At 41.2% G+C, this 26,047-nt stretch overlaps 4 protein-coding genes across 4 annotated transcripts; 2 read left to right on the top strand and 2 right to left on the bottom strand.

Annotated features, from left to right (window-relative positions):
- Positions 1 to 2,474: 2,474 nt before the first annotated feature.
- Positions 2,475 to 3,491, bottom strand: LOC127637020 (heat shock protein 30-like). The gene has a single exon (XM_052117863.1). The coding sequence runs from the start codon at positions 3,428 to 3,430 to the stop codon at positions 2,843 to 2,845; it is 588 nt and encodes a 195-aa protein (XP_051973823.1). The 5' UTR covers positions 3,431 to 3,491; the 3' UTR covers positions 2,475 to 2,842.
- Positions 3,492 to 12,652: 9,161 nt separating this feature from the next.
- LOC127636263 (heat shock protein 30-like) lies at positions 12,653 to 13,486 on the top strand. The gene has a single exon (XM_052116709.1). The coding sequence runs from the start codon at positions 12,715 to 12,717 to the stop codon at positions 13,300 to 13,302; it is 588 nt and encodes a 195-aa protein (XP_051972669.1). The 5' UTR covers positions 12,653 to 12,714; the 3' UTR covers positions 13,303 to 13,486.
- An 8,741-nt stretch (positions 13,487 to 22,227) lies between these two features.
- LOC127636264 (heat shock protein 30-like) lies at positions 22,228 to 23,283 on the bottom strand. The gene has a single exon (XM_052116710.1). It carries the CDS (start codon positions 23,223 to 23,225, stop codon positions 22,638 to 22,640), a length of 588 nt encoding a protein of 195 aa, XP_051972670.1. The 5' UTR covers positions 23,226 to 23,283; the 3' UTR covers positions 22,228 to 22,637.
- Positions 23,284 to 24,711: 1,428 nt separating this feature from the next.
- LOC127636262 (heat shock protein 30-like) lies at positions 24,712 to 25,543 on the top strand. The gene has a single exon (XM_052116708.1). The coding sequence runs from the start codon at positions 24,775 to 24,777 to the stop codon at positions 25,360 to 25,362; it is 588 nt and encodes a 195-aa protein (XP_051972668.1). The 5' UTR covers positions 24,712 to 24,774; the 3' UTR covers positions 25,363 to 25,543.
- The last annotated feature ends 504 nt before the right edge of the window (positions 25,544 to 26,047 follow it).

Raw genomic sequence — 26,047 nt, 5'->3', positions numbered from 1 at the left:
AGCCCACAGATCATTTATTATACCATGTTGAAAATGACAATAATAAATAGCTGTGTGTGTGTGTGTGTGTGTGTGTGTGTGTGTGTGTGTGTGTGTGTGTGTGTGTTTTATGCAAATGAGATGGTGCTCCCCGCCCCGTATCCAGAATAGGGCGGAGATTTGACATCTCTGTTTCGGATAACTAGACATCATAAGCAATTGACTGACAGTGAAAATAGTGGTGTTCAGCACTATCTGTTTGAACCGGAGTCAGACGAGGGAGAGACTATGTCAGAAGTAACAACTTTGAGAATTAACCAGGAAGTTTCTGAATGGTTATTTAATCAATTTATTTATTTGTTGTAGAGTTTTTTTCAGTAGTTTTGCAATGATGGATGAGCAACACATACAAAAATACTGTTACAACGTTCGCTATGCGCTATAACGTGCATTCAACATTGGATAAACTGACTCACCGGACAAAACTGTGTTTATTTTTGTATTTAAACAGACAGACAGACAGACAGACAGACAGACAGACAGACAGACAGACAGATAGATAGATAGATAGATAGATAGACAGACAGACAGACAGACAGACAGACAGATAGATAGATAGATAGACAGATAGACAGATAGACAGATAGATAGATAGATAGATAGATCAAAATAACCGAAACATTTAGTATTATCTGTCAATGTTTAAAATAATCTGCAAATGATGGAGAATTTTTGATCAACGCAACCCCTGGTCGTGGCCGCCTTTACCACTCTAGCTTTGTTGTACATGTGGCATCTTTAGTGCTGGGTCAGCTGAGAGTACCACGTCATATGTGGCTAAACTGTCACTTGTGTTTCCTTGTGACGCGCCACTGTGTAGCCATACTCGTAATTTGGAGAATGACCTTGTTCTATCAGAGAGATGTTGAGCTGGTCCAAGCGCTCAGATGCACAGCTGTCACAATGGACGTGTCCAATTTGGGCTTGGGTGCCCTGTGCAACGATTGTTTGGCCTTTGGCACCTGGAGTGGTGTGCAAGTACTGTGGCACATAAATCACCTAGAATCGCCTGGAGTCCTCTTGGCTCTGAGAGCCTTTCAGGCAGACATGCAATGCTTTCTCTCTATGATTTGTACAGACACTACTGGCCTGGCATAGTTTCATCTGGAGCGTGGCTCATCTCCTGGAGATACATCCTCCGTTCAGATGAACTGTGGGACAGATTTGCTCTTGCATCAAAGATTCAGAATTGGGAAGTGGAGACTTCATCCTAAAACAGTTAAGAGGACTTGGGAGGTATTCAGGGAAGCCAAGGTGGACCTGTTTGCATCCCCAGAGATGACGCATTGTTGCCTTTGGTACTCTATGACTAAAGATCCACTTGGCGTGGACGCCCTAGCTCACAAAGCGCCAGTGAAATGCAAGTAAGTGTCTTCCCCTGTTTGCTTACTACCCCCAAGTGTTGTGCAAGGTTTGAGAAGACAGGGAATCCGGGCTGTTGGATGCGCTGGAATTGCCAAAACACCATTGATTTCCAGAACTAGTAGAGCTGCTGGATGCTCCTCCGTTAAAAATTCCCTTGAGGAGAGAAAATCTGAACATTCCCTAGCATCTCCAGATGAAGCTGTGGAAACTTCATGTCTGGCCCTTGAATGGGGCTCTTCAGACACTCAGGGGTTGTCATGGGCCAGATTTCGACATCATATCATAAGCTAGACATGACCCTATGGATTCCCTGAAAGGAGGCAACAAGAATAGTTTGTCGCACCACTAATTTCTCACTGTTAAGGGGCAGAGAGATGACTACCTTCTTCACTCAAAAAATTCAGACAAAATTGTGCTTTTCTCCAGTTTTCATGCCCACGATCATACGCACATATGAGTCGGAGCGCCAAGCCTCATCTGCCAATAAGATTCCATTCAAGCTTCAGAGATCATCACTCCTGGGAGTTCCCATAGCATCTGTAAGCGCCTGCTACTGACGCAGCCTTTCGTTCCAACTTTTAAGGGCGCCAAAGGTTCAGTCGTAACTGTAACGTTAATTGTTTGTTTATGTTAGTTCATATTCCATTAATTAATGTTAACATATCTAACTTTCAAGTAAAAAAAATAACCATACTGTACTTTAAAGAAAATATCACTGCTGACATTTCTTTTAAACTTCTTGTAAGATTATGTAAGTTGAGGGGGCAAAATTGTTTATACCAATTCACCAGTCATAATACAAATATTTGTTCAATTAATTCCATGTATTAATTATTTTATTCATTCAAGAAATATTTTGATGGCTTTTCTTTATCAGGACGTTGTAGCTTACAATAAAATTTGTTGTTCAATAATGAGTTTAAAAATATGTTTTGTGACTCATGTTGCTCGGTAGATTGTAAATAAGTTTAAACCAAGTTATCAAAAATCAATGTAATAAATATAAACACAACAAAGTGTGAGAAAGATCTATTTATTGTTTGTTTTCACAAATCATTATGAACTGTACCAAAACTATAAAGTTTCATGCATATGTACAACAGCATTCATCATTATTGACTAAACCTTTTTATTTTTAATGTTAATAAAGCATTTATAAAAGCATCTATGAAAAACTCAAAGAAATTTAGGCTTGGTCAACTTGACAAAGAGTCTGATTGTGTATTTCTGACTGCTCAAACTGCCATGTGGATATTTCCAAACATTTGTATAAAAAATGACATTTTTTATTTTAAGCATTAAACTTTTTAAGCATTGCTAAAGGACAACAAAACAACAATGAAAGAAGATTGATATAAAACTAAAGATAATCACATATATTGAATATAATAGCAGCACACAGTCCATTAGAGATCATCACGGCTTCTGTTCAGTGCTTTCAGGATTGCTGATCAGTCTTGTGTATTTCAGTGCTGTTGTTTTCTGTCTTCACAGCTTCAGCACAGTCAATGGGGATCATCCTCTCAGGTGCTTCAGATATCTGATTCACTGGTGCCCGTATGTAGAGCTTTCCATCAGTCATGGAGCAGGTGACAGTCTCAGGGTTCACTCCTTCAGGCAGATCAAACACCCGTCTGAACTCTTGCACTGTGTGAGAGAAGGAGCCTTTCCCATCCTCCTGCTTCTTTTCTGTCTTTCCACTGACCTGCAGCTTCCTGCCCACCTGTTTGACTGACAGTTCTTCTGGAGAAAAGTCTTTAGTGTCCAGTGTCAACGCAAAGCCACTTTCTCCCTCTTTCTCCATCGTGCTGGTGACTGGGTAGATCTCCTCCGAGTGTGAAGTCTGCTGGATCTCCTCAAAGATCTTGTGCTGAAGTTTCTCCAGCTGCTCCAGGCTGCTCCTCACCTCCTGCAGTATGTCTGTGTGTCTGTAAAGAGGTGAGATCTGTGGCCACAGACTGTGCACTGGACAGTCAATTGGCATGAATGGTCTGAAGGAAGGCTGGAATCCATGCAGGCTCAACATTTTCACAGCAGGCTTTTGTGTTGTTGTTTTGCTGCTCAATCACTCTGTCTCTCTTGAGGTGTCGTAAGTCTGTTAGATTTGACTAGAGAGCTGTGAGTCGCTCTGCTTTATGTAGCACACTTGAATGAATGAACAAGCGTGTGAATTGGTTGGGTTCTTTTATTCAGCCAGCGTCATTCGCAACAGCTCCGTACCACACAGTACAACATAACTCAATACTCATAGTCCCGTTCAAACCTCGCATGAACTAACTTTTCTTTTCCTCTTCTAGGTTTTTCTCCGGGGGTATTCCTCTGGCTTACTGCCACCCACTGGACACCCATCACATAGCTGTATACTACAAGTTGACATGCAGGTACTGAATAATTAAATAACCATTATTAATCAAATAACTGAAATGACAAAAAACTATTACATGGGGGGGGGTCTAGCTTTTAACTCACAATTATTTTATAACAATTATACTATTCTATCAATGTATATTCTAGATTTCCCCACATTCTCCCCTACAAAACAGAATGTAGTCCCGACATTCTCAGAATAAATTGCTGGTTATCTACCCGTAGATCATTTCTTTGGTAGGAGTCAGTGATACAACAGTTTTAGTACTCGTGCTATACTGTCACCCGACACACAACATGTATCTCCTTTTCCATGCAGTGTGTTTGTAGCAAACATCATTGTGCACCATGATCTTCTACCACCATCGCTGTTTATCAACAGGAATCTGTACTTTCACTGAAGGAATCTAACCTTACACCATTGAAACGATTTACTTTATGTTTTCTTCTGGAATGTTATGGTAACTTTTTTCTCTTTAAAACAAAAATATGAACTCAATCTTATTCTGGTCTTATTTTAACTTCTTACCATTTTAACTAGAACTAATTACTGTGATTTAATTCAGCAGTTTACCCATCTTCGATACTAGGCTGGCCTAGAGTATGGTAAGTAAACATTTTCTTTTGTTTTCTGTTTCTCAAAGGATATACTCTTTTGCAGACAGGTGTTGAAGGAGGCTCCCCATCACTTTCTTCGGCATCACCAGTTTCTTCAGCCTCTTCTCTGTAGAATGACACATCATCTTCTCCCTGTCCTGCACCTTGTTCACGTTCCACCTCGGGTTCTGCATCGTTCAGCATCACCGTGTCTTCTGAATGAGGTTCTGGAGGTTTTGGCTGTAAACCATTTCTGGCGCTCCGACTCTCCTTGTCGACTGGCACTCCAACCAGGCATTTCCAATCATCCTCACCATCTGAACTGTCACAGAATGTTTGATTTTGCTGTGTCGATTTTTTTCTCATTCTCGCCTCTTTTCTTGTTTTCTTTTTCAGGTCTTCCAGGTAAGTATTCTCTCTGTACAGGTAAGTAGTGACACGGTAACAGTAGGTTCCTGTGTAGTATTCTTGTTTTCCCTTTCCCATGTTCAAGTCGAACTTCATATACTGGACTGTCCTGGTACTTCCTCTTGGTGACGACATAAACTTGTTCTTCCCAAAATGATCGAAGCTTCCCAGGTCCACCTTTTTCCTTGAAGTTCCGAACAAGTACTCTGTTCCCAGGGATCAGTTCAGCTCCGTGTACTTTCTTATCATACAAAGCTTTACCTCTTTCCTTCTCTTTATGTGACACTCTTGAGGCTAACTTGTAAGCTTCTGTCATTCTCTTCCTCCAATCCTCAGCATAGTCATGGTAAGAGGAGCTTTGGTCCTTTGCTGGTACGCCAAACATGATATCAATGGGCAGTCTAGGAGTACGGCCGAACAGGAGATAATAGGGAGCAAACCCTGTCGCCTCACTTTTTGTACAGTTGTATGCATTCACAACTTTTGCAAGTGATGTCTTCCAGTCGGCTTTGGCGGTTTCCGGTAGGGTCCTCAGCATTGCTAGCAAAGTCCGATTAAACCGCTCAACTTGACCGTTCCCCTGCGGGTGATACGGTGTCGTGTGGGAGCCTTGCACACCACTGTACTCTTGCAGCTTTGAAAACAGTTTGTTATCAAACTCCCTGCCTTGGTCGTGATGCAGTTTTGTCGGGAACCCAAACTTCAAAACAAAGTCCCCGAACACCTTCTCAGCCGCTGTCTTGGCACTCTTGTTTCTGCATGCGTACGCCTGCGCTGAGCGCGTAAAGTGGTCCATCACAACTAAAATGTATTCATAACCTCCCTTACACTTCTCTAGATGCAGAAAATCAATAGAGACCAGCTCAAATGGGTAAGTGGTGGTGATGTTTATCAGAGGAGCTCGGGTCAGTTTGTTTGGACGCTTGCTTCTCAAGCAACTACAAACACGTGTGACATAGTGTTCCACTTCCTTTTGCATGTGGGGCTAATAAAATCGATCTCTGATTAAGTTCAGCACCCTTTCTGCTCCCAGGTGGCCCATGTCTTGATGCAACTCCTTATAAACGAGCTCATGGTATCTCCGAGGCAATACCAACTGATGACGAGTGGCTGTTTTCCGAAACAAGAGACCATGTTCATCCAGGTATAATTTTGCTCTTTCCCTCATCAGTCCCTGAACCTCTCTACCCTGACTTCTGTTCACAGGCCGCGGTTTCACTTTTAGGTATGTAACGGCTTCTCTGATATCAGGGTCTTCCTCTTGGTCTTTTCTCAGTACCTCCTTGGGGATCTCTGCAACTGCAGTGAACAGCTCCTCCTCCTGTTCTCCCGACAACGCAGTTTCAATTGTAAGTGGACACAACCACGGCCCTCTCTCCAGACTCTGTACTACCGCTGACTGAGATAAGCTGACCATGACTTCAGGGTGCACTTCTTCTGAACAGGTTTTCATGTACTGTTCCATATGCAGCGGCATACGCGACAAGCCATCCAGCGTCCCCATTTGACTTTCCTGGGCGGTATTTGATGGTAAATCGAAAGTCAGCAAGTTCCGCTACCCACCTGTACGTTGTGGCATTTAACTTGGCGGTTGACATCACATATGTGAGAGGGTTATTGTCCGTGTACACAATGAATGATGGTGCATGATAGACATAGTCTCTGAACCGTTCACATATAGCCCACTTCATGGCCAAGAACTCCAACTTTCCTGAGTGAAGATGGTAGTTTTTCTCAGGAGGGGTTAGGGTTCTTGATCCATACGCTGTTACCACTAACTTGCCTCTTTGTCTTTGATAAAGCACCGCACCAAGGCCTTCCTGTGAAGCGTCGCAATGGAGTACAAAAGGTTCATCCAGATCTGGATATCCCAGCACCGGTGGGTTAGATAAATAGTCAATTAACTCACAGAGGGCCTTTTGATGTTCATCTGTCCACGTGACTGGATGTGATGAAGCAAGCTGTCCTTGGCCATGTTTCCCTTTTCCTTTCCGCTTCATCTGTACTTTCCCTGTTGGTGTCTTTTTTTCAGCGAGCAGCAGATAAAGAGGTGCGGCCTTGCGGGAAAAGTTTCCAATGTATGACCGGTAGTAGGAGAGGAATCCTAACAACTTTCTCACCTCACCAACTGTCTTAGGGGTCCTTTCTTTCAGTGCTTGGACAGGAGCAACGTCAGCCGGGTCCATCGTGTACCCATCTTTTGTCACCAGCCTCCCTAGGAATCGTACCTGATTTCGAACACTTCACATTTTCGAGGCGTTAGCTTGACACCATGGTTCTGATAACACTGCAGCACTTTTCTAAGGTCCTGAAGATGATCATCAAATGTTTTAGAATGAACTAAATTATCATCCAAATATGGTTGACATACCTCATCACGCAATTCTCTCAGGCACTCCTCCATGCTCCTTTGGAATTCAGCAGGTGCATTTGACAATCCGAAAGGGACCCTCACCCATTCATATAGTCCCCACGGTGTAATGAACGCAGTGAGAGGTCGGCTGGATTCCTCTACAAAACCCTGGTGATAGGCTTTGCCTTGATCAAGGACTGAAAACCAGGTGTTGCCTGCCAAGCTGTCGAGCATGTCCTGTATGCGGGGAATAGGGTGTCTATCTGGAATGGATTTCTTGTTTAACTCCCTATAGTCACAGCAGAGGCGGAGAGTTCCATCTTTCTTACGCACACAGACTACTGGTGAAGAATATGGTGACTTAGATTTAGTAATCCACCCCTTATTTAACAGATCCTCCAGGTATTCTTTAACCTCTCTGTGAAGTGGCTTCGGGACGGACATGTATGTGTGCTTCACGAATGTGGTATCATGGAGGCGGATTTTTAGCTGGAGAGATGGAATACATCCTACCTCGCTGTCATCATAAGCAAAAGCACCACTCTCATCCCTTAAAAGCTGCTTCACTTTCTGCTGCTGTTCAGGTTTTAAGTGATCAACGCATACAGGAGGGTCCCATAGGTTATTTTTTTTAGCCGTTGGCGTTGTATTTGCGTTTTCTGTAGATTGGCTGACTTGTTCACCGTCTTTTTGGAACAGGCTTTGGCTGGTGTGTGCAACAGTCGCACATGCAACCTCTTTCTGAGCGGTCACCGGTCTCACTTCGGCGGGGTAGATGGCTTTTACTCGCTGGATATGGCCCAGAACTGCCCGTGGAGGCAGGTCGATGTCATGAGTAGTATCATTGATCACAGGGATACAGATACGTGAACATGTCCCTCTCTGGAGGCCGACGATGTTTTCCTCCACCCTCAATCCATCTGGCCACTTCGCGCACTCATCCGGCACAAAAGAGCATCTTGATCAGATAGCAAAGGGCCCGTTTTAATGCAACATTTGACAGCTCTAGTCTGTTTGGCAGGAATCTTTGTTACTGACCGTCCTACTTTCGCTACTCCATCGCTGAACCTTTCGTCTTGGCTTCTCACTAAGTTCAGCAAAACCTCAGCTTTCTTGCAGTCACAGGACAGTGCAGTACTCATGGCTTTGGTCTTTACTTTGGTAGGTCGCTCGACACCACTGTTCAACAGGTACTCAATGACATTGTAACCAATGATGGGCTCCTCTGCCACTTCATCGTCACCACATACTAAAACCGGTACCTCCAGTTCCAAAGGTGTGGTTTTGTCTGTTCCCAGCTTGAATGTCACTTCGACCCAGCTTTCAAACGGGATCACTGTTTGATTCACTGCTCGACCGGTGAGGGTTCCAGGGCCTAGGATCTCTTCAAGGCCACGTAGTATTGTGTGTGGGAGATGTTCTTTTCTCCAATTTTCATTCATGAGACAGACTTGTGAGCCAGTATCCCATAGCGCTTTTGTTGCTACCCCATCGAAGAAACAGTTCACCATACATTTTTCTCCGATCAAATTCAATAACTGTGCATTACGTTTGGTGGACAGCTGATTAGCAGTTATGGATCTGATATGCTGCAGGGGCTCTCCTTTCGCTCGCTGCTTCCTGAGCTTCCAGCTGCTTAATGCTGTCACACAGGAGTTCACGTTGATGTTCTGGCCACAGTGATGATGTAGTGTGAGTTGTTACCACCATACTGCTAGCTGAGTGTCCTCTGTCTGTTCTTCCTGCAGGTGGTCCCCTGCACCCTCTGGAAAGATGTCCACTTTGCCCACATTTAAAGCAATGATCACACTGGTCACCTCTGCCATCATCTTGACATCCACGGCATCCTCGCTTCCTTTCTCTGGGCTGCGTGGAACGGTAAGTACTCATCGCTTTCTTCATTTCTCCGATCTCCTCTTTCAGCTGTTTAACGACCTCATAGAGCTCAGAGTCTTTCTTGTCCATGACTTGTGGAGTTTTCAAAGCTTTTAATTGTGTGCATGTGGACTGTTCTTTACCTCCAACAGCATAACCCATTCTCTCTTGACTTTGACGTAGTTCTACTGGAACCTCACTGACTTTAGTTTCTTTGATGTTGGCATTTTTCTTGAACTTTTGCTGTCGTTCGCACTCAAGACTTGCAGCTTCGTTCATAGCTGTGATGAGAACCTCATCTGTGATTTTAGGATCATCAAGGCAGGTTTTTAACTGATACTTAATGTGATGGTTTGATAACCCTGTTCCTAGTGCTGCGCAGGAATCTTCTCTGTATGAGATCAGGGCTGTACGATTCTTCTCCATCCGGTTCTCGAGCAGCAGCTAAAAGTCTTTCCTTCAGCTCAATGGCACGGAATAGGAAGTTTTGTGGTGACTCACGGCTCTCTTGAGTGATGTTTATCAGTCGATGATACAGGTCTGTTGAGCTTTCTTCCTTATAATGGCCTTTCAGAATTGTGCGCAGCTGGGAAAGGGTTAAATCTGTCTTGATCTCCAGCTTATCACGCAGGCTCATACCGGGACTGACTGCTCTTATCACAGCATCAATTATTTCAGACTCTCTGTGTCCCTTGTTCACTCCAGCATCAATTTGGTGCATCAAGTTGTTATATGACAGCTTATCTTTCTGACCACGTTCTCCAATTTGTCCATTAATCTTAAAATCACGCCGGATGGTGACTTCAGGAACTGCATGATGATGTTGGGGAAACACAGGGGACTTGACACATCAGGAACTTTCAAACTCAGGCGTTGAATTTCGTTTTTCAGCCCATTTGTTGACAACTCAAACTGATGCTGCAATTCTGTGTACTGTCTCTTTAAATCGCGCGAGCTCCGCCGAATTTCTGTCTGCGTCACCACCGCCATCTTGTACCGCGCGGTCACAGATTTGCGTTATCCCGCTTGAAAACTCTAACAAATTGTTCACATGTTGACGGGCTACATCATCGTCTTCCGTCTCTATAACACTCTCTACTGCTTCACTTATTAATCTGATCAGCGAGTGCCGTTTGGCTTGTCCCTCCACTGATAGTTTTGCATACACACACACCTCGTGCAGCTGATCGAGCCGCAGCCGAGCAACGCCGCGCTCAGCTGATCTTGCAGTTGCTCAATGTCCATGCTCAGCGTTTTCAGTAGACAACTCACTCAAAACGGCACCGCTGATCCCATCCTCGTCGCCAGTATTTTGTAGCACACTTGAATGAATGAACAAGCGTGTGAATTGGTTGGGTTCTTTTATTCAGCCAGCGTCATTCGCAACAGCTCCGTACCACACAGTACAACATAACTCAATACTCATAGTCCCGTTCAAACCTCGCGTGAACTAACTTTTCTTTTCCTCTTCTAGGTTTTTCTCCGGGGGTATTCCTCTGGCTTACTGCCACCCACTGGACACCCATCACATAGCTGTATACTACAAGTTGACATGCAGGTACTGAATAATTAAATAACCATTATTAATCAAATAACTGAAATGACAAAAACTATTACATGGGGGGGGGTCTAGCTTTTAACTCACAATTATTTTATAACAATTATACTATTCTATCAATGTATATTCTAGATTTCCCCACATTTATACGGAGTGTTCAGCAGCACCAGCAACTTCATGAACTTTCCAGGTTGTTCCACATTCCTCCACTGGGGCGCAGCAAAGAGAGAGTGGATGACGTCACTCCAGTCACTTTCTCTTTCTGACTCCCTAACCAGGTTTAATTAAAATTATGTGAAAATATTTATATTAATTTTATTTATTACATATTAAAGAAAATATAAGGATTTAAATGTATATGTACCTATTTGTTTATTTATTTAAGATTCAGTTCGGTGATTGCGCTCAGGACCCTTTTTAAGACTTTAATACACTCACGTGAAGTTCATTGTTTTCCCGAGAGTTTGTGTTGACGAGCTGTTTCAACCAACCGCAACAAACTCAAAACACCTTTGTGTAAAATTTACTAAAAGTGCAAAGCTTGTGCATAAATAAGAATCAACTGAAAGCTAATGCTAGGTTTAAAATGCATGCAAAGCTAGAAAATACAATTCATGGAATACATTTATTGATTTAATGATGCATTAAATGTTTAATAGTTTAAATAATTTCTAATTATTTATTGAATTTTTATTTTTATTTAAAGCTTTAATTTTTAGATATTTGGCCTGCATACATATATACATATATATATATATATATATATATATATATATATTATTCCTAGTTACTGAGTTTGCTTAGTGATATTGATCCCTCATCTTAATCTTAAAAATACAGAATCTTTCAAATAATTTTTAAAATATTTTTTTATTATTACGGTACAATGTGAAAGGCCTCAAACATTCACGTACTGTTATAAAATAAATAAATAAATACAGCTATGGCTGGTAAGTCAGTTTAGTCAATGTTGATCCTTTTTACTGAACATAAGCAAAGAAAAAATGAAATAACAGACAACAATAAGTATCTCCAAAGACAGAGTTAAAAAAATAAGTAAAAACAACAACAACAAAAAACATTTATGCAATGTCAAATACAGATTCATAATTTTAAACAGTAGACATAATTCCGACATTATTGGTTCGTTTCAGAGTTTGTATTGAAGAGACAATCTCATTACAAAAAGTTTTATGAGCTAGAAGAGATTTAGTTAAATTTGACCATCATAAATGACACAATAATTCTTCCATGCTTTTACAAAAACTCATTCTTCAACACATTCTTTTCCAACATCTGTAAACTTAGAAAGCAACATATAGGTGATTGTTGAAGCCTCATCTCTTTTTTTTTTTTTTTTTTTTTTTATTGAATATGTTTCAAATAACAAGCAGGTATAAATCATAAAACACATAGAGCTTCTACATAAATTAAATTATATCAAATATATATAAAGCGTCATATATATAAAAATAATAATAAAAAATAAACAAATAAAATAAAAGACATACACAGAGGAAAAATTATGCATCAGTGGTATTATTAAAAATATCATCATAATATTTCAAGAATCTGTCACTTTTCTTGTTTTTAATCAGCCTTAGAGACTTCAAAAATGTATCAATTTCGATTAAGAAATGTGGAAAAGTAGGCTGCGATTTAGAGAATTTTTGCTTGTGAATAAAAAATTTTCCAAACAAAATACAAAAATTAACAATGTAACTAATTGAAGTACTAGCTTTATCTTCTTTATAGTAACAAATTATATCCTTTAATTGAAAGGATTTGGAAGAATCAAGGTGCTTGCCAATATGAAGATATAACCTATTCCAGAAGTTTTGGGTTTTTTCACATTGGAAAAATAAATGGATCAGCGTTTCATCCTTATTCCCACAAAATGAGCAAGAATTGAAGCCTCATCTCTCAGAAAGAGAAAGTGACTGGAGTGACGTCATCCACTCTCTCTTTGCTGCGCCCCAGTGGAGGAATGTGGAACAACCTGGAAAGTTCATGAAGTTGCTGGTGCTGCTGAACACTCAGTATAAAGCAGAGCGACTCACAGCTCTCTAGTCAAATCTAACAGACTTACGACACCTCAAGAGAGACAGAGTGATTGAGCAGCAAAACAACAACACAAAAGCCTGCTGTGAAAATGTTGAGCCTGCATGGATTCCAGCCTTCCTTCAGACCATTCATGCCAATTGACTGTCCAGTGCACAGTCTGTGGCCACAGATCTCACCTCTTTACAGACACACAGACATACTGCAGGAGGTGAGGAGCAGCCTGGAGCAGCTGGAGAAACTTCAGCACAAGATCTTTGAGGAGATCCAGCAGACTCCACACTCGGAGGAGATCTACCCAGTCACCTGCACGATGGAGAAAGAGGGAGAAAGTGGCTTTGCGTTGACACTGGACACTAAAGACTTTTCTCCAGAAGAACTGTCAGTCAAACAGGTGGGCAGGAAGCTGCAGGTCAGTGGAAAGACAGAAAAGAAGCAGGAGGATGGGAAAGGCTCCTTCTCTCACACAGTGCAAGAGTTCAGACGGGTGTTTGATCTGCCTGAAGGAGTGAACCCTGAGACTGTCACCTGCTCCATGACTGATGGAAAGCTCTACATACGGGCACCAGTGAATCAGATATCTGAAGCACCTGAGAGGATGATCCCTATTGACTGCGCTGAAGCTGTGAAGACAGAAAACAACAGCACTGAAATACACAAGACTGATCAGCAATCCTGAAAGCACTGAACAGAAGCCGTGATGATCTCTAATGGACTGTGTGCTGCTATTATATTCAATATATGTGATTATCTTTAGTTTTATATCAATCTTCTTTCAATTGTTTGATTCTCCTTTAGCAATATGCACATAATTTTTTGCACGATGCAATATGTTTTTGAATAAATGAGATTTTAAAAATGCAAAAATACAAGTAAATATTTCCTTGTTTTTATTCTCACTACGTTTAAACAAATGTCTGGAAATACCCACATGACAGCTTGAACTGACAAACACACACACGTGAGGATATTTAAAAAAATTATTCCATGAATAAGTTTGACTTATCAATTAACTTCATACAAAGTGTAGTAAACATAAACAAAATCAATATTTGGTGTGTAGTTGTCACTCATATTTAAGAGCAGAGGAGGGTAGAGAACCCAAAATCTTTACTCAAGTAAAAGTACAATTACGTTAAATAAATTATTACTCAAGTAGAAGAAAAATAGTAATGTAAAAAATGACTCATGAGTAAGAAAGTAATTAATTAAATTAAGACTCAAGTAGCGAGTAACTAGTTACTTCCACATAAAACATAATGGACGATTACTCCCCAATATTCCATTACATAATACATATTTAACAAGTATTACAGTGTATATACTATTATTATTATTATTATTAATGGAAATTGTCATCATACACCCTTGTGTTGAATCAAACCATATGACTTTCTTCAATGCAATAAATTAAAGAGAAGTCAGACGACCGTTAGCCTTATAGTCACCATTTACTGTCACTGCAGGTTTTTTCCTCCATATATTAAAAGGGAATGGTGACTGAGACTGTCGGTCTCTAACTTAATGTCTAATATCTTTTTTGGGTTCAACAAAATACACAAAGTCACACAGGTTTGGAACTACGTCAGGGCGGGAGATAATGACAGCACATTAATTTATGGTTGAACCATCACTTTAAGGCCGCTTGTCACTTTTGGATGAACCTGTCAATTAGAAGAGAAGTTTGTAAACCAGTTTCTAATAATTCTGGAGAAAAACGTGAACAATGTCCCACAGGACCAATTATTTGTAATGTTGAATAAAAAAAAAAACGCAAGATTACGCTTTATTGAAGCCAATTGACACTATTTTAAAGTCCTGTATGTATTCTTAGATCAGTGTCTAAATAATTTTGATCATTAGTTGTGTACACTAAGGGTAAACTACACCTTATCTCTGTGTTTGAAAGCGTATTATGCGTATTTAAGTTCAGAGCTCATGAGAAAAACACGCTGCATCTGTCCCAGACATACTGTCAGCTCATGCTCCAGAAGTCAAGCACGTGATCCGCAAAGCACAAGACATGTGCACTTAATCCAATGTTTACATGGATTTAGGAACTGATATAATGCAACACTGATATAAAAATGTATACTTATAAACTGAGGTCATAAACCATGTCTTGGTTTAAAATGAAGGCACTGCATGACAAAAGTACTCTTTTTCATGGTGTTGAGCGAAGAAAATGTTTATTTGGTGTGCTTGCTGCTGCAACAGTGATGGACTCGACTCCATGTGAAGTTCTGCTGTCATTAAAGTCTTTTTAATAAATTCTGCATTTATTTACACTTATTCAATTAAAACCAGTAATGTAACGCCCACTGTAACGAAGTAAAAGTAAAACATTTTCATAACAATTTTCCTTGAGTAAGATTGAAAAGTACCCACCTTTAAATATACTAATAAAAGTATATTTTTCCACAAAAACTTACTCAAGTAAATGTAACAGAGTAAATGTAGTGTGTTACTAGCAGTGTTGGGTAAGTTACTCTAAAAAATGAATTAATTACTAAAAACAAATTACATCTTCCACAGTGTAATTAGACTACTGTACTAATTACTCTGTCTGAAAAGTAATTGCATTACTTATTATTAATTTCTTAACCCTTTATCAACCTCGACCAGATGAAAAATACAAGGATAAACATGAAACTGTTCTTTTATTTCTTTCAAATAAATCATATAAAATCAAATGAATTATTCATGAACATTTTCAGGGGGCTGCATTAAATTAGAAAACATTTATTTTAATATTAGACATTACATTTTGATTTTAAATTCACTATTGTTTTATATAGAATTGTTCTATAGTCTATACAATATGTAACACAATTACATCAGAAGTAACTGTAATTCAATTACTAAAAGCTATTTATTTACAGTAATTAATAACACCCAACACTGGTTACTACCCACGTCTGGTTAAGAGGTATTTCTTAGTGCTCATAAGCTGCTCATTTAACTTTTTAAAAGCTAAGTTAAATCTAATCATGTTTTTAAGATTATAGACCATTTATTTCAAATAGGTTCCTTCCTTTACCTACTTTTTAACTTTAGGGTGATTAGTGTGATTACTGCTCCCATTGATGAAGTTGGATCTGATCAATACATGTAATTATGCATGCTTATGTCAAGTCAAGTCAAGTGGTTTTATTGTCGTTTCAACCATATACAGTTAGTACAGTACACAGCAAAACGAGACAACGTTCCTCCAGGACCATGGTGCTACATAAAAACAACAAAGGACCAACATAGGACCACATGAGACTACACAACGAAATAAAATACCTGTATAAACTACCTATATATACCTATATAAAGTGCACGTGCAAACATGTGCAAAAAGTACAGGACAGTACAACAAATTACTGACAATGAACAGGACAATAGACAGTGCAGCGCCGACCAGTACTCAGTAGTGCAAAAGATGACAGTTTCTAAAAATGTAAACATAACATACTATGAGATAATGTTCTATGCACATAGCAGTTATTGAGGTAGCAGACAGTTATAAAGTGACAGTAATTAAAGTGCAACTCAGGACACGTGTGTGTCAAACCAGTCTCTGAGTATTGAGGAGTCTGATGGCTTGGGGAAGAAGCTGTTACACAGTCTGGCCGTGAGGGCCCGAATGCTTCGGTACCTCTTGCCAGGCGGGAGGAGGGTAAAGAGTTTGTGTGAGGGGTGTGTGGGGTCGATCCACAATGCTGGTTGCTTTGTGGATACAGTGTTTTTTGTAAATGTCTTTGATGGAGGGAAGAGAGACCCCAATGATCTTCTCAGCTGTCCTCACTATCCTCTGCAGGGCTTTGCGGTCCGAAGCGGTGCAAGTCCCAAACCAGGCAGTGATGCAGCTGCTCAGGATGCTCTCAATAGTCCCTCTATAGAATGTAGTGAGGATGGGGGTTGGGAGATGTGCTTTCCTCAGCCTTTTCCTCAGAAGAAAGTAGAGACGCTGCTGGGCTTTCTTGGTGATAGAGCTGGTGTTGAGGGACCAGGTGAGGTTCTCCGCCAAGTGAACACCAAGGAATTTGGTGCTTTTGACGATCTCCACAGAGGAGCCATCGATGTTCAGCGGAGTGTGTTCACCTTGTGCTCTCCTAAATTCAACAACCATCTCTTTTGTTTTGTCGACATTCAGGGACAGGTTGTTGGCTCTACACCAGTTCGTCAGCCGCTGCACCTCCTCTCTGTATGCTGACTCGTTGTTCTTGCTGATGAGACCCACCACGGTCGTGTCATCAGCGAACTTGATGATGTGATTCGAGCTGTGCATTGCTGCACAGTCGTGAGTCAGCAGAGTGAACAGCAGTGGACTGAGCACACAGCCCTGGGGGGCCCCAGTGCTCAGTGTGGTGGTGGTGGAGATGCTGTTCCCGATCTGGACTGACTGAGGTCTCCCAGTCAGGAAGTCCAGGATCCAGTTGCAGAGGGAGGTGTCCAGGCCCAGCAGGTTCAGCTTTCCAATCAGGTGCTGGGGAATGATTGTGTTGAATGCTGAGCTGAAATCTATGAACAGCATTCGAGCGTATGAGTCCTTATTGTCTAGGTGGGCGAGGGCCAGATGGAGGGTTGTGGTGATGGCATCGTCCGTTGAGCGGTTTGAGCGATACGCAAACTGCAGTGGGTCTAGTGAGGGGGCAGCTGGGTCTTAATCTGCCTCATGGCGAGCCTCTCGAAGCACTTCATGATGATGGGTGTAAGTCGCGACAGGACGGTAGTCGTTGAGGCAGGACACTGAAGACTTCTTTGGCATGGGGATGATGGTGGTGGCCTTGAAGCACGTTGGAACAACGGCGCTGCTCAGAGAGATGTTGAAGATGTCGGTAAGAACATCTGCTAGCTGGTCTGCACATCCTCTGAGCACTCTGCCAGGAATGTTGTCTGGTTCAGCAGCCTTCCGTGGGTTGACTCTACGTAGAGTTTTCCTCACATCTGCCGTGGTAAGACAGAGCACCTGGTCGTTGGGAGGAGGGGTGGACTTCCTCGCCATCACGTCGTTCTGCACTTCAAACCGGCGTAGAAGTCGTTCAGCGCATCTGGAAGGGAGGCATCTTTGTCACAGGCAACTGATGTTGTCCTGAGTTGGTGATGGCCTGGATGCCCTGCCACATGCGCCACGTGTCACCGCTGTCCTGGAAGTGACTGTGGATTCTCTGGGCGCATGCGCTTTGCCTCTCTGATTGCCCGTGACAGTTTGGCCCTAGCTGTTCTTAGGGCTGCCTTATCGCCTGCTCTGAAGGCGAGTCTCGGGACCTCAGCAGCGTCGCACCTCCGCAGTCATCCACGGCTTCTGGTTGGAGCGTGTGGTGATGGTCTTGGAGAAAGTGACATCATCAATGCACTTGCTGATGTAGCTGGTCACTGATGCTGTGTATTCCTCCAAGTTGGTAGAATCGCCATATGTTGCAGCCTCCCTGAACATGTGCCAGTCAGTACACTCAAAACAGTCCTGAAGAGCAGAGATGGCTCCTGCTGGCCAGGTTTTCACCTGCTTCTGAAGCGGTTTTGTGCGTCTGACGAGCGGTCTGTATGCTGGAATTAACATAACAGAGATGTGGTCTGAGTAGCCGAGGTGGGGGCGGGGCTCCGCCCGGTCATTGTTGCCAACTTAGCGACTTTGTCTCTATTTTTAGCGACTTTTCAGACCCCTTTAGCGACATTTTTTCAAAAAAGCGACTAGCGACAAATCTAGCAACTTTTTGGACAAACCTTAGCAACTTTCCAAATTCCAAATATCGCCAGTACTGCAAGCGTGAGGTCTTACTTCCCCGCTGCGTCTGCTCTGTTCAGTGAGTGGCTGAGAGGAGCAGCACATTCCGTTGACTGCACGCCAGCGGACATAGACATGAATGAGCTGCGCATGTGCACGCTGTGTTAGCAGGAACCAATCAGTGATCACATAGCAGCTGCCGTTGTCTAACAGAAAATATGTAATTGAGAACCGTTTTAATGGACATTCGGCTATATACTTATATAAAAATAGTATGAGCACGGTTTAGGGGAGATAACCGTTATTATAAACTGAAGTAGGCTACAGTACCGACAAATTAGGCAGAATGCAAATACGACGCGATGACGTCATTAATATGCTAATGACGCATGACGTCATCTGGCGACATTTAGCTACTTTTCGAGCAGGCTTTAGCTACTTTCCATTGAAAATAGTTGGCAACACTGCGCCCGGTACCATTCCGTGTTGATGTAAACACACAAGCCACCACCGCGAGTCTTACCGCCGAGAGCTGTATTTCTGTCGGAACGAAACGAGGCGAGCCCGTCTAGCTGAATGGCGGCATCCGGAACTCTGTCGCTGAGACACGTCTCCGTGAAAACAAAGACGCAGCAGTCTCTAAACTCACGCTGCGTAGCCTGCTGGAGTCGGATATAGTCCAGTTTATTGTCCAGGGAGCAAACATTTGAGAGCAGGATAGACGGGAGAGCCGGCCGGCTAGGGTTTGTTTTAGCCTAGCATGGACCCCGCCCTCTTTCCGCTTCCGCTTTCGCGACACCGCTTACGACGTCCTCTCCCCGGCCACCGGCATCAGGCGACGCCGAGGGCTGGAGGCCTGGTCTCCGCAGCAAGTCGAGTACGCGTAGCGCCTCCTGCAGGTCATCATGCAGCTTGGTTTTTGCATGAGTCTTATATTTCAGTAGTGTCTGGCGATGGTAGACACGAACACCGGTTGCTCCGATGTCCATGTGTTGCAAAAGTCGGGCTTTTTTAACAAAAATAGCACCATTGTGGATCCGGAGTGACCGCTGCGTGCTACCGCGCCGCCATCTTGGATCAATGTGAATTTGGGTCACTGATGTGCAGCTTTATCTGCACTTCTTTGGGTAATCAATCTTTTTAAGTTAATAAAGTTAAGTGAACTGATACATTTGTGTATATCTAACAAAGGATTTCTACTTATGCTGACATAAAATGAACATAAGCTGAATTTACTTAAAGGGCACCTAATATGCCCCTTTTCACAAGATGTCATTTAAATCTTTGGTGTCCCCAGAATGTGTCTGTGAAGTTTCAGTTCAAAATAGCCCACAGATCATTTATTATACCATGTTGAAAATGACAATAATAAATAGCTGTGTGTGTGTGTGTGTGTGTGTGTGTATTTATCACTTTGTGGGGACCAAATGTCCCCATAAGGATAGTAAAACCCGAAATTTCTGACCTTGTGGGGACATTTTGTCAGTCCCCATGAGGAAAACAGCTTATAAATCATACTAAATTATGTTTTTTGAAAATGTAAAAATGCAGAAAGTTTTCTGTGATGGTTAGGTTTAGGGGATAGAATATATAGTTTGTACAGTATAAAAACCATTATGTCTATGGAAAGTCCCCATAAAACATGGAAACACAACATGTGTGTGTGTGTGTGTGTGTGTGTGTGTGTGTGTGTGTGTGTGTGTGTGTGTGTGTGTGTGTGTGTGTGTGTGTGTGTTTTATGCAAATGAGCTGGTGCTCCCCACCCCATATCCAGAATAGGGCGGAGTTTTGACATCTCTGTTTCGGATAACTAGACATCATAAGCAATTGACTGACAGTGAAAATAGTGGTGTTCAGCCCTATCTGTTTGAACCGGAGTCAGACGAGGGAGAGACTATGTCAGAAGTAACAACTTTGAAATTTATTTATTTGTTGTAGAGTTTTTTCAGTAGTTTTGCAATGATGGATGAGCAACACACACACAAATACTGTTACAACGTTCGCTATGCGCTATAACGTGACTCACCGCACAAAACTGTGTTTATTTTTGTATTTAAACAGACAGACAGACAGACAGACAGATAGATAGATAGATAGATAGATCAAAATAACCGAAACATTTAGTATTATCTGTCAATGTTTAAAATAATCTGCAAATGATGGAGAATTTTTGATCAACGCAACCCCTGGTCGTGGCCGCCTTTACCACTCTAGCTTTGTTGTATATGTGGCATCTTTAGTGCTGGGTCAGCTGAGAGTACCACGTCATATGTGGCTAAACTGTCACTTGTGTTTCCTTGTGATGCGCCACTGTGTAGCCATACTCGTAATTTGGAGAATGACCTTGTTCTATCAGAGAGATGTTGAGCTGGTCCAAGCGCTCAGATGCACAGCTGTCACAATGGACGTGTCCAATTTGGTCTTGGGTGCCCTGTGCAACGATTGTTTGGCCTTTGGCACCTGGAGTGGTGTGCAAGTATTGTGGCACATAAATCACCTAGAATCGCCTGGAGTCCTCTTGGCTCTGAGAGCCTTTCAGGCAGACATGCAATGCTTTCTCTCTGTGATTTGTACAGACACTACTGGCCTGGCATAGTTTCATCTGGAGCGTGGCTCATCTCCTGGAGATACATCCTCCGTTCAGATGAACTGTGGGACAGATTTGCTCTTGCATCAAAGATTCAGAATTGGGAAGTGGAGACTTCATCCTAAAACAGTTAAAAGGACTTGGGAGGTATTCAGGGAAGCCAAGGTGGACCTGTTTGCATCCCCAGAGATGACGCATTGTTGCCTTTGGTACTCTATGACTAAAGATCCACTTGGCGTGGACGCCCTAGCTCACAAAGCGCCAGTGAAATGCAAGTACGTGTCTTCCCCTGTTTGCTTACTACCCCCAAGTGTTGTGCAAGGTTTGAGAAGACAGGGAATCCGGGCTGTTGGATGCGCTGGAATTGCCAAAACACCATTGATTTCCAGAACTAGTAGAGCTGCTGGACGCTCCTCCGTTAAAAATTCCCTTGAGGAGAGAAAATCTGAACATTCCCTAGCATCTCCAGATGAAACTGTGGAGACTTCATGTCTGGCCCTTGAATGGGGCTCTTCAGACACTCAGGGGTTGTCACGGGCCAGATTTCGACATCATATCATAAGCTAGACATGACCCTATGGATTCTCTGAAAGGAGGCAACAAGAATAGTTTGTCGCACCACTAAGTTCTCACTGTTAAGGGGCAGAGAGATGACTACCTTCTTCACTCAAAAAATTCAGACAAAATTGTGCTGTTCTCCAGTTTTCATGCCCACGATCATACGCACATATGAGTCGGAGCGCCAAGCCTCATCTGCCAATAAGATTCCATTCAAGCTTCAGAGATCATCACTCCTGGGAGTTCCCATAGCATCTGTAAGCGCCTGCTACTGACGCAGCCTTTCGTTCCAACCTTTAAGGGCGCCAAAGTTTCAGTCGTAACTGTAACGTTAATTGTTTGTTTATGTTAGTTCATATTCCATTAATTAATGTTAACATATCTAACTTTCAAGTAAAAAAATAACCATACTGTACTTTAAAGAAAATATCACTGCTGACATTTCTTTTAAACTTCTTGTAAGATTATGTAAGTTGAGGGGACACAATTGTTTATACCGATTCACCAGTCATAATACAAATATTTATTCAATTAATTCCATGTATTAATTATTTTATTCATTCAAGAAATATTTTGATGGCTTTTCTTTATCAGGACGTTGTAGCTTACAATAAAAAGTTGTTGTTCAATAATGAGTTTAAAAATATGTTTTGTGACTCATGTTGCTCGGTAGATTGTAAATAAGTTTAAACCAAGTTATCAAAAATCAATGTAATAAATATAAACACAACAAAGTGTGAGAAAGATCTATTTATTTGTTTGTTTTCTCAAATCATTATGAACTGTACCAAAACTATAAAGTTTCATGCATATGTACAACAGCATTCATCATTATTGACTAAACCTTTTTATTTTTAATGTTAATAAAGCATTTATAAAAGCATCTATGAAAAACTCAAAGAAATTTAGGCTTGGTCAACTTGACAAAGAGTCTGATTGTGTATTTCTGACTGCTCAAACTGCCATGTGGATATTTCCAAACATTTGTATAAAAAATGACATTTTTTATTTTAAGCATTAAACTTTTAAGCATTTCTAAAGGACAACAAAACAACATTGAAAGAAGATTGATATAAAACTAAAGATAATCACATATATTGAATATAATAGCAGCACACAGTCCATTAGAGATCATCACGGCTTCTGTTCAGTGCTTTCAGGATTGCTGATCAGTCTTGTGTATTTCAGTGCTGTTGTTTTCTGTCTTCACAGCTTCAGCACAGTCAATGGGGACCATCCTCTCAGGTGCTTCAGATATCTGATTCACTGGTGCCCGTATGTAGAGCTTTCCATCAGTCATGGAGCAGGTGACAGTCTCAGGGTTCACTCCTTCAGGCAGATCAAACACCCGTCTGAACTCTTGCACTGTGTGAGAGAAGGAGCCTTTCCCATCCTCCTGCTTCTTTTCTGTCTTTCCACTGACCTGCAGCTTCCTGCCCACCTGTTTGACTGACAGTTCTTCTGGAGAAAAGTCTTTAGTGTCCAGTGTCAACGCAAAGCCACTTTCTCCCTCTTTCTCCATCGTGCTGGTGACTGGGTAGATCTCCTCCGAGTGTGGAGTCTGCTGGATCTCCTCAAAGATCTTGTGCTGAAGTTTCTCCAGCTGCTCCAGGCTGCTCCTCACCTCCTGCAGTATGTCTGTGTGTCTGTAAAGAGGTGAGATCTGTGGCCACAGACTGTGCACTGGACAGTCAATTGGCATGAATGGTCTGAAGGAAGGCTGGAATCCATGCAGGCTCAACATTTTCACAGCAGGCTTTTGTGTTGTTGTTTTGCTGCTCAATCGCTCTGTCTCTCTTGAGGTGTTGTAAGTCTGTTAGATTTGACTAGAGAGCTGTGAGTCGCTCTGCTTTATACTGAGTGTTCAGCAGCACCAGCAACTTCATGAACTTTCCAGGTTGTTCCACATTCCTCCACTGGGGCGCAGCAAGAGAGAGTGGATGACGTCACTCCAGTCACTTTCTATATCTGACTCCATAACCAGGTTTAATTAAAATTATGTGAAAATATTTATATGAATTTTATTTATTACATATTAAAGAAAATATAAGGATTGAAATGTATATGTACCTATTTGTTTATTTATTTAAGATTCAGTTCGGTGATTGCGCTCAGGACCCTTTTTAAGACTTTAATACACTCACGTGAAGTTCTTTGTTTTCCCGAGAGTTTGTGTTGACGAGCTGTTTCAACCAACCGCAACAAACTCAAAAACACCTTTGTGTAAAATTTACTAAAAGTGCAAAGCTTGTGCATAAATAAGAATCAACTGAAAGCTAATGCTAGGTTTAAAATGCATGCAAAGCTAGAAAATACAATTCATGGAATACATTTATTGATTTAATGATGCATTAAATGTTTAATAGTTTAAATAATTTCTCATTATTTATTGAATTTTTTATTTTTATTTAAAGCTTTAATTTTTAGATATTTGGCCCGCCATACATATATATATATATATATATATATATATATATATATATATATATATATATATTATTCCTAGTTACTGAGTTTGCTTAGTGATATTGATCCCTCATCTTAATCTTAAAAATACAGAATCTTTAAAATAATTTTTTAAATATTTTTTTATTATTACGGTACAATGTGAAAGGCCTCAAACATTCACGTACTGTTATAAAATAAATAAATAAATACAGCTATGGCTGGTCAGTCAGTTTAGTCAATGTTGATACTTTTTTACTGAACATAAGCAAAGAAAAAATGAAATAACAGACAACAATAAGTATCTCCAAAGACAGAGTTAAAAAAATAAGTAAAAACAACAACAACAAAAAACATTTATGCAATGTCAAATAGAGATTCATAATTTTAAACAGTAGACATAATTCCGACATTATTGGTTCGTTTCAGAGTTTGTATTGAAGAGACAATCTCATTACAAAAAGTTTTATGAGCTAGAAGAGATTTAGTTAAATTTGACCATCATAAATGACACAATGATTCTTCCATGCTTTTACAAAAACTCATTCTTCACCACATTCTTTTCCAACACCTGTAAACTTAGAAAGCAACATATAGATGATTGTTGAAGCCTCATCTCTCAGAAAGAGAAAGTGACTGGAGTGACGTCATCCACTCTCTCTTTGCTGCGCCCCAGTGGAGGAATGTGGAACAACCTGGAAAGTTCATGAAGTTGCTGGTGCTGCTGAACACTCAGTATAAAGCAGAGCGACTCACAGCTCTCTAGTCAAATCTAACAGACTTACGACACCTCAAGAGAGTCAGTGCGATTGAGCAGCAAAACAACAACACAAAAGTCTGCTGTGAAAATGTTGAGCCTGCATGGATTCCAGCCTTCCTTCAGACCATTCATGCCAATTGACTGTCCAGTGCACAGTCTGTGGCCACAGATCTCACCTCTTTACAGACACACAGACATACTGCAGGAGGTGAGGAGCAGCCTGGAGCAGCTGGAGAAACTTCAGCACAAGATCTTTGAGGAGATCCAGCAGACTCCACACTCGGAGGAGATCTACCCAGTCACCAGCACGATGGAGAAAGAGGGAGAAAGTGGCTTTGCGTTGACACTGGACACTAAAGACTTTTCCCCAGAAGAACTGTCAGTCAAACAGGTGGGCAGGAAGCTGCAGGTCAGTGGAAAAACAGAAAAGAAGCAGGAGGATGGGAAAGGCTCCTTCTCTCACACAGTGCAAGAGTTCAGACGGGTGTTTGATCTGCCTGAAGGAGTGAACCCTGAGACTGTCACCTGCTCCATGACTGATGGAAAGCTCTACATACGGGCACCAGTGAATCAGATATCTGAAGCACCTGAGAGGATGATCCCCATTGACTGTGCTGAAGCTGTGAAGACAGAAAACAACAGCACTGAAATACACAAGACTGATCAGCAATCCTGAAAGCACTGAACAGAAGCCGTGATGATCTCTAAAGGACTGTGTGCTGCTATTATATTCAATATATGTGATTATCTTTAGTTTTATATCAATCTCCTTTCAATTGTTTGATTCTCCTTTAGCAATATGCACATAATTTTTTGCACGATGCAATATGTTTTTGAATAAATGAGATTTTAAAAATGCAAAAATACAAGTAAATATTTCCTTGTTTTTATTCTCACTACGTTTAAACAAATGTCTGGAAATACCCACATGACAGCTTGAACTGACAAACACACACACGTGAGGATATTTAAAAAAATTATTCCATGAATAAGTTTGACTTATCAATTAACGTCATACAAAGTGTAGTAAACATAAACAAAATCAATATTTGGTGTGTAGTTGTCACTCATATTTAAGAGCAGAGGAGGGTAGAGAACCCAAAATCTTTACTCAAGTAAAAGTACAATTACGTTAAATAAATTATTACTCAAGTAGAAGAAAAATAGTAATGTAAAAAATGACTCATGAGTAAGAAAGTAATTAATTAAATTAAGACTCAAGTAGCGAGTAACTAGTTACTTCCACATAAAACATAATGGACGATTACTCCCCAATATTCCATTACATAATACATATTTAACAAGTATTACAGTGTATATACTATTATTATTATTATTATTATTATTATTATTAATGGAAA

Source organism: Xyrauchen texanus, chromosome 44 (genome assembly GCF_025860055.1).
Source record: "Xyrauchen texanus isolate HMW12.3.18 chromosome 44, RBS_HiC_50CHRs, whole genome shotgun sequence".
Taxonomy (NCBI): Eukaryota; Metazoa; Chordata; class Actinopteri; order Cypriniformes; family Catostomidae; genus Xyrauchen; species Xyrauchen texanus.
The sequence above is the reverse complement of the archived record's forward strand: the minus strand, read 5'-3'. Positions and strand labels throughout refer to the sequence as shown.